Here is a 15,384-nt window from a genome sequence, read left to right on the forward strand (position 1 = left end):
GTCTGGATCGTTTCCATCGACTAGGGCGGGTCTTTTCTGTGTCGCTGCTACAGGGATACCAAGATGGAAATCCAGGGGCTTTCTGATGCCCAAAACATTCACTCTCAACATGGCGCCCTACACAGAACCACTCCGTCTCCGCTTCGAACAGCGACAGGGACGATACCTCGTTTTAATCCCACCGAAAACGAAGCGGACCGACTCCTGGCGTCGCCAGAGCCTCAAAGTGACAACAACAACAACACCAGGCCGAGGACATCTTCGTTTCACCTACTGGCGGAAAATGGCAGCGGGGCGGTTTGTTCGCCTGTTAGCAAACCACAACCGACAGATAAAAACAGTTCACTGGCTCACAGACCGAGTATCGGACTTCATAACGTGAACACAGAGAAAGAGAATGAGCTCAACGCGATGTTTGGTTCGCACGAGTTTGTTAGGACTGCCTGGAAATATGTGGAAGAAAGCGGAGATACTGTAATGCAAATGGCGCTGCCTCTGTTTGAAGGGGAAGAGGATTCGACGCCGCAGCGGCAGTTAACGTTACCGTCTCCAGGTTTACGGCAGCAGCGAGAGGACAGCGCCTTCAAGCAGCCCTCAGTGGGCAGCCACAGCAGCGCTGCTGCGCCGGGGAGCTTCAACACAGGCAACAGGGCGGATAAAAGCACCACCAAGGAACTGTATGTTGTTTTTAATGTGGTTCAAGAGGATGGCGGTGGCGAGGCGAGCAAACACCGAGCGGAGGACGGCGATAAAATGAAAGGTAAGAAGGCAGAGAGCTGTAAAGCGCGTCCCGGAGGCTCCATGGAGGCTGGAAACAGCAGTGACGTTATTCTCTGTGAATCTAATGAAAACTTGAACTGTCTTGATAACCAGGTATTGAAAAAAACAGAGCATGTTTTCAATTTATTAAACGATAATTCTACGGTGGCTAATGCTAAACAGACTGTCTACCAGCACACTGTCGAAGACGTTGTTTTGACAAACAAATATGGCGATAAGATTTGTGGGCAGATTTGCACCGAAAACAACGAAAGTAAACTGGTGAGGGAGCTCTCATCGCAGGAGAGCAGTGCCTTGATTACAGGGGGCTCGGGCATCGTGGAGGCCATGGACACCTCGGACTTTATTTCAGACTCAGCGGGGCTGCAGGACAGTGCAAACCCGGTGACGGCCTCCACGAGCCCGCCTGCTAGTGAAACCTTTTCCGGGACTATAACAATAAACAACCAAAGCATCATAGTGACCATAGAGAACGGGATCCTGACTCTGGCTGCCCCACCAGAGGGGTACGTGCACAAAGAGGATGATATGGTCAGCTTGAAGGAGCATCTCGGCATGAAAGATCATGAGGATATTGTTCTTCTCAACTATGACAGTGGCACCAAGTCCATCGGGAAGATCAGCACGCTGGCCGTGTCCAGCAGCTCCAGCCAGCAGGACGAGCCCAGGCCCGGCTTGTCTGTGAGTGACTCTGAGCTGGCTCTGGTGGATGACTGCTCCTTATCAGAGCTGGGCACCTCTCTGGACTCATGTCCCATCGTCAAGCAGGAGGCAGGGGTGCTGTGTGCTGTGACAGAGGCTGATCTGGTCACCCCGAACCCCAAAGCCGCTGTGACAGATGGTGACAATGCTGACTTCCAGTCTGTGCCGCTGATCAGGTCCAAGAAAGAGGCTGTGACCTCTTTTGGCTGCCCAGAACCGGGCTGCTCCTGTGTGTTTGACACAAGACAGAAGCTCAAAGTTCACCTCTTGAACCATGCAGAGGACCCACGGCCCTACCAGTGCACCATAGAGGGCTGCGGCTGGGCTTTTGCCACGTCTTACAAGCTAAAGCGTCATCTTCAGTCCCATGACAAACAGCGGCCACACACCTGTCTGTTTGAAGGCTGTGGGAGGCGTTTCACCACAGTGTACAACCTGAAGGCTCATGTCAAAGTCCATGAGCAGGATAATGCCTTCATCTGCGAGATCTGCAGTGAGAGGTTTCGCAGTGCGACACGTCTCACCAATCACCAGAGGGTCCACTTCGAGCCCCCGAGGCCCCACAAGTGTGAATTCCCAGGTAACATATGCCAAATGATTGTATTTTTACATTTTGTTTTTATTTGTCATTTTACAGTTTCCCAATTTCCCTTACACACTTAAAGGTCCAGTGTGCAAGATTTACGGGTATTTATTGGCAGAATACGGTTGAAATGGAATGTAATATTCATAAGTATATTTTCTTAAGTATGCTTAGTCTATCAGTACCTGAAAATAAGAATTGTTGTATTTACATAACTTAGGATGAGCGGTTTATCCACAGAGGGAGCATGTCCTATGCACTATGTTTCTACTGTAGCCCAGAAAGGCCAAATTAAATATTATCTCTAGATACAACCTTTCAACGTTGTTCACAAGTTTTGCAGCCACTGTAGGTTCCAGATGCCACTAAATCCTGCACACTGGTCCTTTAATTCCACCTGCTGCTGGCTGATCGTCTGGTAATGTAAATGTATGTGAAGCAAATTATTTCAAAGTATAGCCCCTTTAAAGCTGCACAAAGCATTTAGAGCTGCTAATGTGCAAGGTGAAGGTAATAAACTATGCACACCACAGTCACTTTTACCTTCTCTGTCAATGATACTTTATTGCAAAGAGTGAGAATAAATGTATTTTGATTTTATGTTAAAGGGATAATTTGGAGATTTTAAAGTGTAGTTGTGTGAAGTACTTATCTATAGGCAATGTATTGCCTACAATAGATGATGTTTGGAGGAGCAGCAGGAGTACTGGTGTAAACAATATATTGCTGTGGACATGGTCAGCAGCAAAACATATTTTAGCCACCTAAAAAGTCAGTTATGGTATCAACAGAATATTTTCACCTCTTACCTTACCTCTGTTAGACAGCCTCTTCTGGCAGGAAACCTCTGTTAAATAAGCCAAATATCACTCTCTCAAAAGCCATCAGACTCCTTTGGCAAAAACAGAAATTTTACCTCATAGAACACAGGAGTTGGTGGTCTATTGCCATGGTTAGTTTGTGTTATTTTGTGACTTCAGTGAATCCAAAGTAATTTTTTAAAACACTCAAGTCAGACAAAAACTCAAACAACCAATTGAGGCAACAATATACCAGCAACCCCTTTATTCTATTATATATTATATGTACGTATTTTTTCTTCTGTGATGTTACTGTTTTTGCTTAAGGGGTCTTGTGGATTTGAAGAGAGTAATATTTGGCTTATATAGTTGTGGTTTCCTGTCAGAAAAGGCTGTCTGGCAAAGCGGTGAAAATTGTGGATAATACACTGACTATGGATAACTACATTGTACACCACTTCAAATATCCTGAACAATCCTTTCAAGGATCCTTATTTTCTCTAGACAGAGCAAACAGTGGCATATTTTGCAGAAGCTCATTGGATTTTTACTGAGAAGCTTTTTTCAAGCTTTATTTTAGAGAGGCAAATCTTTTAAAATCTTAACTGTTGCAGTAAGCTGGTTACGATAATCAACAGTTTAGGTGTTAGTATATTCCTGGTATAAAATGCATTTTTCAGTCTGCGATTGTCTTCTTACATGTTTCTCTCTGTCCTGCTCAGGCTGTGAGAAAACCTTCATCACCTTCAGTGCCCTCTTCTCCCACAATCGCACTCACTTCAGAGAAACGGGACACTTCACCTGCACCTACCCAGGCTGCGACAAAACATATGACAAGGCCTGTCGTCTCAAAATCCACATGAGAAGTCACACTGGTGAGCTGATGCTAGATTACAGTGTCAGTGATATTGCTTTATATTATATTGAGTTGTTCAGGAGGGAGGCTCTAATGTGCTGTAATCAAACTTAACAGTGTGAAGTGGCTCTGATTAAATGTGTTTTTTAAATTGTACAATAGTGAGCATTCAGACCACAGAGATGTTTGAGGCTATTTTCTTCAAGTATAAGTCATTCCTCAATCACATGATGATCACTGTGAATGTGTTGCTCTCTGTTTGCTCACTTCAGATGAGAGCAGCTATGAATGTGCCAAATTTCCAAAACCTTATAATTACAAAACAAATCACTTGAAACTGTCGGGAGTAAATCCTTTAAACTGAACCCAGTCTGGAGCAGATTCATGATGCAGCATAGGTTGCAGCAAATAAAACTGGGTTAAGCTGAAAATGAGTTGGTTACCAGCTGATTGGTCCTGGTGATATAGGTCATAGAACCTATGTGCTGGTAAATAAACTTTAAATTTCCTGTTTCCAGGTGAGAGGCCGTTTGTCTGTGACTCAGAGGGCTGTGGCTGGTCCTTCACCAGCATGTCTAAGTTGCTCCGACATAAACGGTGAGTTCTTTCACTCCAGTATTAACAGGTTAAATGCCAAAAGTTGCTGTCAGTTAATGTCAGAAAAGTAGGAGTAAGTAAAACTAGCCTGGCTTTTAGGTCTGTGCCCTGAAAGTTGATGAGTTGAATCATCTGTTGGAGACCCCTCAGTTGACTGAGATTTGAGCAGTCATGTTTCCTTCCTGTTTTCACTGTGTGTGCAGTTTGAATTTCAATGACCGGATGAAGCAGAAGCTTACAAAAATGCACAGGGATAACATTTCAATGAGGAATTCTGAATAAGTGAACTCGTAAATATATTTCCTTATTAGCTGGTGCACTTGCTAAAAAAAAAGTCTCCATGACAACATACACTGGTGGTTAACAGATGAGGGACGGTGAAACCTGAGGTGGAGTGTTTGGTAAACAAGTTTCAGTTCTTGTTTTTTAGCCGTGTCATTGTATGCAGAGCAGTGCAACAACATGACAGGCTATAAGCTTCATAAACCGAGTCGCTAAATCACCACAAACCACAAAACTAACTGTGATGGAAGCGGAAAAGAGTGATTGAAATGGAGTGCAGCTTCACTCGGAGAGCGACTGACTGTGCTCTCAGCAGCTGGTATTTCTTACCTGAACTCTGCACAGGAGGATGCACTTTTACTTTATTTTACTGTGTGGAAATCTGATGTTTTCACACACCAGATTTTTCACCAAGTGCAACCAGTTTTGAAAACCAGGCCTTGTCATACAAGTCCGTCAGCATTGATACAGTGTTGTGTCACAGTGGTGTTGATGCAGTTCTTGTATGTTTTGTTACTGCATGTTTGTGGCATGAAGTAACACTCTTTTTAACGTCTGTTGTTTATTTTGATTGTTATAAACTTCATTTGACATTGCAGTTCTGCTTTACTGGTGAAATTTGTTTGCTGCTGAAAACACAATGAAATTGTGATTTCAGTTTGATATAGTAGATGTAGTTACAGTCAAAGTTGAAAGTATTTTTTCTTTGTTTGTCCGTCTCTTGTACCTGTAATGATGTGTGAGTGTTAGTGTCTCTCTGACCACAGTCTGTTTCTTTATGTCCATCAGGAAACATGACGATGACCGTCGCTTTGTCTGTACAGAGGAGGGTTGTGGGAAATCCTTCACCCGGGCAGAGCACCTCAAGGGTCACAGTATCACCCATCTGGGCACCAAACCCTTCCAGTGCCATGCAGAAGGTTTGTACATGTACCAGAAACAGTGTATAGCAGTAGGACTTTCGGGGAGGAAGTCAGTGGGTATACCTGTTTTTCAAATCACATGCAACTCTTTGATCCATTACAAGTAAACAAAGAGAATGTTTTGATTTTCTTTCTCTCGGTCAAATAATTTGAACTTCTCACGGTTTGTCTTTTTCTGAACAGTTATTTCATTTGTCTCCTTTATGTTCCTCAGGCTGTAATGCCAAGTTCTCAGCACGTAGCAGCCTGTACATCCACTCCAAGAAACATAAGCAGGACGCCAGCACCCTGAGGACCCGCTGTCCTGTGGCCAACTGCTCCAAGCACTTCTCCTCTCGCAGCAGCCTTAAGAGCCACATGCTCAAACACCACCACCTCAGTCCTGGTTAGTATCCATCGCTGATGGTTCATGACATATAAAATCATGCATGTAATTGTTTGGCAACTTAACCTTCATCCTTAACCAGAGTGGTGCAACTCATAGGCAGCCCACTTAAGTCTGCAATTTATTAATATGCTGAATGGAAGCTTATCTAAGCAGGTCAAAGCAAAGTGCCCAAACAAAATTTAATACGGGACAGTTTTGGGCTGGTTGGACTAAAATACATGTTTGACTTTGATCATGACTCAGAATATTACCTCTTGGTAAATACATTTAACATTAATTTTGATGGCAATACCACCATGTTGTTTCTGGGAAACTGATAGCATATTCGCAATTTTGTGACATTTTATAGACTACTAAACAATCAATTCTTCATGAAGATAATCTTGACATGAATCCTAGCCAGATTAATTGTTAACTGGAGAAGGCACTTTGTGAAGAAATTGTGGTATGAATGATGGATGTTGAAAAGCTGATGCTCAGTTGCAACGCTGGCTCTAAAAAGTAAAAAAAAAAAAAAAAAAAAAAAAAAACAATATGTGAGAGATGTGGAATATTTTAAGATTTGCTGACATCTGGCTCCAAACTGAATTACTGGCTTTAATTTCTATGCAAAAACAGGTATGACAAGGTGGAAAGGTGGGAACGGGTCTAATTAGTATGAATAGGGTTTAAAAGTTAAATAGACTCGCATATAAATGGTGTGGAAAAAGGGTTGAATGGAGTTTCTGGCTTGAAATATGAATGACTAGATAAAAGTTGAAAAGAGTATGAATAGTTGTAAAAGAGGGGAAGGAATTAAGGCTGCAAAACATAGTGTAAGCTTCACTCTTTATAATGTTTGTAGAAGCACCTGAGGGAGTCTGAATAGTAGCTGGGAGCAAATCCATTGCTGGTTTTAAAAGTTGAATAATACTAATGATGTATGAAAGATGAGAAATATTTTTAGGTTTGTTGCAAAGCTGACATTAAACTGAATTACTGTCTTTATTGGCAGTTCAATCAATGATGAAAATAATCGTGAGCTGCAGCTCTGCTTCGGCATACAGATGTTTTACTGTATATGTAGGAAAATCGTGAAGTTCCTCAGAAAACAAGCTTTGGCTTTCAGACAGTATTTTTTTTTCTCTCTAGAAGCAGTCATTGAGAAGGATGACTTTTTTTCCTCTTCAAACAGTCTGTGATAACTTATTTTAATGACTGAATCAACATGGAGTTACTGATGCTTAGAGGATTATTGAATTTCATATTTAGAGGCATAGAGAGATGTTTTTATTGATGTAAAACAGATTTACTAAACTTTTAGGATCCATTCTAGTCTATGTTGTAACTTGCACCTTCCTCCACCCCAGATGTTCTTAGCCAGATGGAGACCACGCCCACCCTGACCCCTAGCAGTGAGCTCATCAGCTCCACCCCAACAACAGTTGCAGGACCTGGTATTGCCGGGGGCGACCAGCTGACCAACTTGGACCTCAGCTCTCTTTTCTCTGCTGTGCCTGGAGGCGCCGCACCCACCACTGGCATCGGAGTGGGCATTCCTGTCGGTGGGGGCAGCTCCAATGGCACTTTCACCATGGACCTCTCTCTGGTCAGCTCAGGCATTCTCACCATCGACCCCTCCTCGGTCGGCACTACGCTTTGTACCAGTACTAGTGCCACGTTGGCCAAGGCTGTGGACCCTCTCATCCTGGCAGCCAGCGCTGACATGGGTCCCCACCACGGACTGGAAGGAACAGTAGGTGACGTCCTGCCCCCACAGGGCACTCTCAATCTAGATGATGTGCAGACTGTCACTCCGGAGGCCCTGGGAACCCTCACAGCTCTCACCATGCAGGGTGCTGGTGTCTCCGTGGACCCCACTCTGCAGCACCCACTCAGCTCCTCCAGTGCCCTCAGCGTGGAGCCAGCCGCCTCCCTGGCGGTGGCCCCTGTTGCTGAGCTGCTGGCCTCACCCTCAAAGGTGGTGGAGGTGGGGGGCCAGGGTGGAGCTGGTCCTCTGTTGGGCTGCGTGGAGGTGCTGGGGCCTCAAGAGGGAGGAAAAGTCCTCACCCAGTTTGTTTTCCCGGGTCACAGCAGCAGCTTCAGCCCACAGAAAGATCAAGAACTCAACGCTGTGTCACCCAGTAGCTTCCTGGTGAGTGCTGAAAGAGGAACTCTGATTTTTCACATCAGTGTATGTTTCCAAGTGTTGAGGAGTACCATTACATATGTGAAAACGTAGTATCAAGATCTTTTGTGTCTCTAGACGGAAGCTGTGTAAAGTCTGATAAATTTCCTCAACTGATTTAGTCAGCATTGTTTAAGTCTGAAGACAAGTCTGAAAATGAAAGAAATCTGTAGGTGTGGAGTTAACAGACCTCAGTAGCTGCTCCTCATCTCTTCTCAAGACTTGAGGCTCAAGGCTACATTAGCTGCCTCCATCACAATCTCAGAGGATGATTTAGCCTCTGTGGGCAACGGCCAGTATTTCAGGGCTTCAGGTGGAGGCTGGAATATCTGGGCCAAGACTTCCTCTTCCTTCTTTCTCCTCTGTGCATTGTTTAGAGTCTGATTAGCAACTTGAGACACAAGAATGGAGTTGGAAGCTAACCTCTGTCAACATATCTGCATAAAAAGCAGATGAATTTAAAAAATCGAGACTGAAAAATTTGAGCTGACATTGGCCTATCCAGCTATATTGGTCTATATCAGTAGGTCCATATATTAGCTGGTAAATAGCGGCTATATTAAAAAGAAATCCTTATCTTGAATCCCCCGATAGTGCTATTCAGACTGTTCCTTGCCTATAGATTCTTCATGCACATTCCTGTTTATAAAGATTTCTATAGTACTAGCATAACATACCCAAATCCCTGACTAAAACTGATGGTAGTTGAGTTGCATTGTGGGTAAAGTAGGCACCAGGTTTTGACAAGGCGCAAGAATTCTTGGGAATAAAAAGGACAACATTTCTTTCTTTTTTTTAAAAAACTGTCCGTCTCGAGTCTGTCGGTGTAGGAGAAAGCTTCTCAGAGTCTGGACCGAGGTCTAAATGTGTACCTAATGGCAAGTCAAATCTGGACCAGCCCATATCATGTGTGATAAATACAATGTGCTATGATGTTCAGACATTTTCTATCGATCAATAAGTTTTTAGTGACATTGAAAACACAGTGAAGCTGGAGATCATTCACAACCTTTGACCTTTGAGTAAAAAGTTTGAGAATTCTTGTTGTAGGAATGCAACGCTAAATTAATTTTCACTTGCTTTTTGTATTTATTGATATGTAGGGATCGACTTTTTATGAAATGGCACCATATCTGCCATTAGCATCTTGACTGTGGATGTTATTGGCCTTCAAAAACCTACATAACTGTTGGGGTTTTGTGTAACTACTTTGTTGCCATCTTGTGTTTCAGGAGAGTGGAGGCTCAGCCAGGACTGACTACAGAGCCATCCAGCTGGCCAAGAAGAAGAAGCAAAGAGGTCCTTCAGCCTCCTCGGGTAGGACACATGATGACCAATTTCAGGCTTTTTGTTTAATAATCCTCATCCAGACTAGACAGAGAGAATAAAGTGAGTATCCACCAGTGAATGATGATGGTGTTGTCTTTGTGCGGTCCAGGGAGTTCAGGATCTAGTCAGAGAAAAACTAAAGGAGCAAAGGCAGCCTCGGCCCCAGCACCTATAGCTCCCACCGGTGCTCGTTATTGTGAAGGAGCTGCAGCAGCCAATGGAGGCCTGACTCTGCGAGACCCTGTCACTGGGGCCCAGTATGTCCAGATTCAGCTGCTGCAGGTGAGAACCTCAATATTATTACATTTTATACAGTTAGTTTCCCATCTACACTGTGTAGATCTGACGAACAACCTGAAATTAAACAGCTTCTTTGATTAGTGTTGAGAGTAGTATTTTCCAAAATGGGTTGATTCTGACCTCAGGGAATAGCTTCATAAAGTGTAGCCTTTGTTGAAAGACATACTGATCAAACCCTGTGCGCACGCAGGACGACCCAGCCAGTGATGGGGACCTGGCCTTCCAGCTGAGCTCTCAGCCCTCCAGTTCCCACTCTCAGCTCACTGCCGACCTGCCTGTCAACATTTTACAGGTAACTCAAGTTTTCATCCACAATTTTTGATGCCTTTTAGCACACAACTGCACCCAGTGATAGAGTGAGCTTTTATTTTACAGGAAATCAAACATTGTTTTACATTCACAAATATAAAGAGACATGAACACACAAAGTGAACTGTAGATTAAAAAAGATGAGAATCAAAAACAACTGAACTTAAAAGCTGTTCTTCAGTCTGTTGAAGGAGCATAAGCCCTGCACTTGGCAACAGGTGTTTACTTGTTGGTGACATTTCAGTACAGCTGCCCACTAACAGTCAACTAAACTTGGTGAGATGAGTCTTAGTTGACCAAATTTTCATTTTTCTGTTAGTCAGAGAAAAAAAAATTCCACCTCAAACTTCATTCCAGTGCTGTGCCTTGCTGTTAGGCCCAGGACTCTGTAGCCCTCAGTGCACTGCTGCTATCTGTGCTGTAGCTGCCTTTAGCTATTTAGCTCAGTTAGCCATCCTATTAGACTGGGACAGAGCCTCCAAGACCGTCAGAGGTCAGTTTGACAGCCGGGAATACAGTACAAAGATGATAAAGTGGCTCCGACCAGGACTCTGACTCCAGGGACAATGAAGACATGGCAGGGACAGGAGGTGTGAAGTGGTTGACAGTGAGCTTGTAACTCAGAGAGATAATTTGTAAGTATACACCATCTATCAGGTTGATAATTCTGCCAGTCTTTGTTTTTGTTGGAAGTTGGAAGTTATTTATTCCTGTATTTTGAACAAGATTATACTGTGTAATAAATAAACAAAATGTTCAGTCTCCTTGCTGTTTGGTCCAGCACTTTCAGAATCATTACTGCTTTTGTTCTTTAACAGGTGACTAGTTGGCCCCAGAATATATGTATTTAAGTAATTAAATGAATATCATAACCATGCAATGACTAGTGAGCTAATGGTTTGAATTAACAAATGTTAGTGGGCTAAGAACTGCTTTAGTCAGGGTCAGCCCTGCTGTACATTTCTGTTTCCATACTGTGAATGACCTGCCATATGATATATTTGAACAGTGTATTTGTAGTAACCACCATGTGGGAGCACTGGTGAACTACAGAGTGTGGGATAATGATTTCTGTGATATTGGGTTGGTTTTGAAAGAAGATCACTGAGCTGTGTGACTGTGTCTCCCCACAGGAACCTTCAGTGATGACAGAGGATGACAACGGCTCAGACAACTCGCAGTTCACGGGAAGCACAATCAATCTTCAGGACCTGGAGTGAGCAGCACAGAGCTGCAGAACTCACCGGCATGTCATCACTCTCCACAGTTTACACCAACAAACAGACCCTGAGATGTTTGACTCCAATCAAACAGTTGCCTCGTCTAATCCCAGGACTTTGAGAGCCTTTTTGGACATGTGGTCGTAGTTTGGGGAGGGGGTGGATGTGAGTCCACAGATAATGCACCTTGAGAGGAAGAGATGAGGATTCTTTGTTGAGAAGATTATTATATGTGTTTATTTCTAATGTCCAGTTTGTACCAAAATCAACCTGAGAGCATCATCCTGTCCCAGAGACATGTGAGCGGCTCTCTGTCCCTCTGTGTCCTGTCTGTGGGTTTTGACAGTACCGGTGTCTACTCCATGGTGCCACATTGCCACTCATGCACACTCAGTGTGCTGTCTACGCTCCAGTTGCCTTACAGACACCTCACGCTGTGCATTCCTCCACTGGCAGGTTATCTGCTTTATTTGTTGCTCTTTTGATTTCTTATGTTTTGTTAGATTTATTTTTCTATGGCAGCAGTGAGTCCATGTTGAAAACATGCCTGTTCTTGTGTTTATATACCGTATGTCATGAGTTACTACCTTCCTGTAATAATTTTATCTGTTTATTTATTATTTAGCTGTGGGTTTACAGAATGGCAGAGCCAAACACAGAGATGAATAAAAGAATCAAAGCACAATCACAACACTGTGTGGAGACACCTTCATTCCACTTTATGTATGTATGGGCATCCAGCAGTGAGCTTGGAGATTTCAAACACCTTGTCTCCCTCTTCCCCTTTTCAAGTGTGTAGGAGAAACTACCATGACCACAAAACTTGAGTTGCGCAAAACTCTATCCAGAATCAGTGTTTGGTTTGTCTGATCTTGCCTACTGTAGAAACATGGTGGCCTCTGTGGAAGAGGACCTGCACCCTCTGTAGATATAAAGGGCTCATTCTAAGGTAATGAAAAGACAATGATACCTATGAATATTATATTCTGTTTCTGCCAAATTCTGCCTTTAAATCCCTGTAATTATTATACTCTGGACCTTTAATCATATGAGAAATGCGGTGTTGTGTCATTTTGACCAGAACAAAAGGTTTTTTGTTTGGGGATTGATAACACTGTGTTTAAGACAATATCAGAGGTTGGATTTTCCCCATAGAAATGTCTTGCTTTTAGTTTACTTTTACCTGAGAGAGTTTATAGCTATTGCTAATTTTCAACTCTTGTCCCTAGTTGGGACCTTGAAGCCCTCCAGATGCATGATGCCAAAAGTAAACCAAAAATATGGTCGACCATGAAAAATAGTTGACTTTTTGTCCAGTGTACACACAGTTGAACCCGTGGCAGTGCACCATCTTTGCATGAATGACAGAGGAAAAAAGACACGTGAGATAACAGACGCCATTATGATTTTTATTTTAAGGCACTTCATATTGGCAACATGTTCTGACATTAGTTTACATGCAGAATGTCAGACAACTGCTTCGACTTTGACTTGGAGTAATGTTCTGTTGTACTTTTTGTAGTTGTAAGTGTTATCAGAACTTGTAACAAGGGTTCTAATATCATCTCAACTAAATGCAACATGTACCAGTGATGAAAGATTTGGTAAGTTATTGCAATAGACCTTTTTCCCAGCAACCATATTGACATTAAATGATCGTGTAAACAGGTGTTACCACTGACACTAATTCAGATCCTGTTCCTTTTAGTGAAGCAGAGCCTTTCTAGTGAACCAACACACACATGAGCAGCACCCTGACTCTGTTTGACCTGTATGGAACAGAACCTATCACTGGTATCACTGGTAACACCTGTGTTTACACTATTTCGTGTCAAAATGGCCGCTGTGAAACAGGTGCATTCCAATATTGAAGATGACTGAATCAGTTGAAGAGAAACGGATGGAAAAACATTGCACATACAGAGACCGCTGCCGCCATGACAACAAAAAATATTTGCTGAGTTTTCTGTTATAGCAGCACACATTCCTCATTTTTACAAGCTTGTTTTCATGTTAGTTTCAGTTTCATTCACATTTTTGTTTTATGAAATAATTAATGTTTTATGATATCGCTAGATAAAGTGATAAGAAAGGTTTTTTGTAATAATCCAATAAATTGCTAGTATCTAGTAATGTGTAAACATCATAACATGAAAAATATCTAGTTGTAAGTGTGCAGTTTAATCAAGATACACAGTGAACTCCAATTTAAGAGATTGTAGACAGAAAACAGTTCTAATTGTGACACTTTAATAGACTTAACTACCATACTATTTAGTATGCCAGAAAAAGATTTAGTATGTCAAAGCATGCCTAAAATAATAGCAGGACCTTCTGCATCTGGTATGCTTTTCTGGCTATTCTGACCCACAATCCTCTGCATAGCAGACGACACTTCACATCAACCGAGGCGCAGCGAGAGCACAGTCAGATCACAGCTCTGCCGTATTCCAAAGCACATACTTTTCCTTCATGCTTTCAACTGCAATGGATGTATCAGCAAAAGTCGAAATTCAGCGAGCAATGTTTCAAAGTCGTATGTCCCAACTGTATGCACACTGCATGCAACAGTGCAAACTTTGTGATAACAGCTGTAGTACAAACTGAAAGTAAAAAGAAAACATTTGCAATTGGGACTCAGCTCAGTATTATTAGTGTTGTTCTCTACATTTAGACTACATTTCCCATAACCCCTTGTACTTACTGTTCTTTCTCCAAATTCTACACAGGACAAACATGTTGCAAGTCAAATAATAGCTTCGCTCTGTCCCAACCTGCCAGTAAAAGCTGTAGTGGAGAGACTACGTCATCACCCTGTTTAAAGGGTCACCTCACCCAAATCCCAAAAAGAAAAACAAAACGTGTGCGGTTATACCTCTTTAAGTACCTTTCCCAAACCAGCAGATGGCATCCAAGTCATGTAGTGTTAACCAATCCTTCCATACAGAGAGACACAGTCAGTTGACACAAGGTTAGATGTGTACCATGTACTGGCACCAGCACTGACACAATCACTGTACAGTTATTACAGTGATTTGATTTCTTTGTTGCCTGGTACGTCTCAAGCTGCTGTCGGCCTCTTTGACCTTCTGACCACACTACATGGGATTGGGTGCAACCGCGTGATAACAACAATAGCTGGAGTTGCAAGCTTTTCACAGAGTTTAACAAGGTTTATCATTAACTGCTGTTGTGTTGCAGGTCAGTGCAGTGGCATAAATTACACCAAGAGGTCAAAATATGTGGAGGCTTTTGACGTGAATTCCAGAGAGCAGCACAGAAGAAAATGCAGTAGGTGACATACTTACTGTAATCCAGATCTCTCCAAAAGGTTCTGCCTCTCATACCACAATCACACTTCATTCTCTGTGCTCACAGGGCTTAGGGCTGTCGTGATATTAGATTCTCACTATGCAATGATAGTATCCAATGTAATTCATGATAGCAATATTATTTTGATATATATGGAAAATTTGAAAGAAAAATACCACCTGTCAAATTCACCTTTAACTTTGATTCTTGTGGGTTTAATTTGTGTAGACTGTAGGGCACCGCTGCAGCATTTGAATGTGATTCTGCTTGATTACAGCAAATATCTCATAGTAGAAAATTAATGAAAATTTATAAGCAGTTTTTTCTCTCATCAGTGTAGTCAGGGTGGTTTCCCCGAGAGCAATGCTTCTTATTTCATTAATGTTACTTCACTCATTTCACTGCCCTGTTCACACTCATAAAAACATGTGCTTTGGGAACACAAAAGCTCTATGAGCATTAATAATATGAAGTCAACTATTACAAGACATTTTAAATAAGCTGCTTATCCAGATTCAACACTTTGATTCTGTGCCATCCAGCAGATTATAACCATGTGGAGGTGCTGATGTTGATCAAAAACCACTTGGATCAGAATGCCAAGTGATTTTCTGCTTGAGAACATCCAGAAACGTGTGTGAGGATTCATAAGATTGACAAAGGAAGCCAAGTGATTACAATATTAGACAGTATTGGTGAAAACAGTTTGGCCAAATCCTCCCAGGGATGACTTACTGCATCTGATCACATTTTGCAGTATGTAAGCTAGAATGTTTGTTTGTTTTGTTTTGGTGTATTCTGACCCACAATCCTTTGCACAGCTTTCTGAAAAGCAG

General features: G+C 42.5%; 1 protein-coding gene across 1 annotated transcript; it reads left to right on the forward strand.

Moving 5' to 3' along the window:
* Positions 1-11,927, forward strand: LOC146331072 (zinc finger protein ZXDC). Its single transcript, XM_084726636.1, has 10 exons — positions 1-2,062; positions 3,588-3,740; positions 4,240-4,318; positions 5,390-5,520; positions 5,738-5,908; positions 7,261-8,045; positions 9,311-9,395; positions 9,517-9,689; positions 9,898-9,999; positions 11,150-11,927. Exons 1-10 carry the CDS (start codon positions 64-66, stop codon positions 11,234-11,236), a joined length of 3,765 nt encoding a protein of 1,254 aa, XP_084582762.1. The 5' UTR covers positions 1-63; the 3' UTR covers positions 11,237-11,927.
* Positions 11,928-15,384: the final 3,457 nt, after the last annotated feature.

This window comes from Lutjanus erythropterus, chromosome 2 (genome assembly GCF_056507025.1).
Source record: "Lutjanus erythropterus isolate fLutEry1 chromosome 2, fLutEry1.hap2, whole genome shotgun sequence".
In the NCBI taxonomy this organism is placed as follows: domain Eukaryota; kingdom Metazoa; phylum Chordata; class Actinopteri; order Lutjaniformes; family Lutjanidae; genus Lutjanus; species Lutjanus erythropterus.

Bases quoted from the DNA above. Each gene is read 5' to 3' on its own strand.
- LOC146331072 (XM_084726636.1), top strand. From the start codon at position 64: ATGGAAATCCAGGGGCTTTCTGATGCCCAAAACATTCACTCTCAACAT. The intron at 9,396-9,516 runs GTAGGACACATG...TGTGCGGTCCAG, and splicing joins AGGTCCTTCAGCCTCCTCGG to GGAGTTCAGGATCTAGTCAG. The intron at 9,690-9,897 runs GTGAGAACCTCA...GTGCGCACGCAG, and splicing joins TCCAGATTCAGCTGCTGCAG to GACGACCCAGCCAGTGATGG.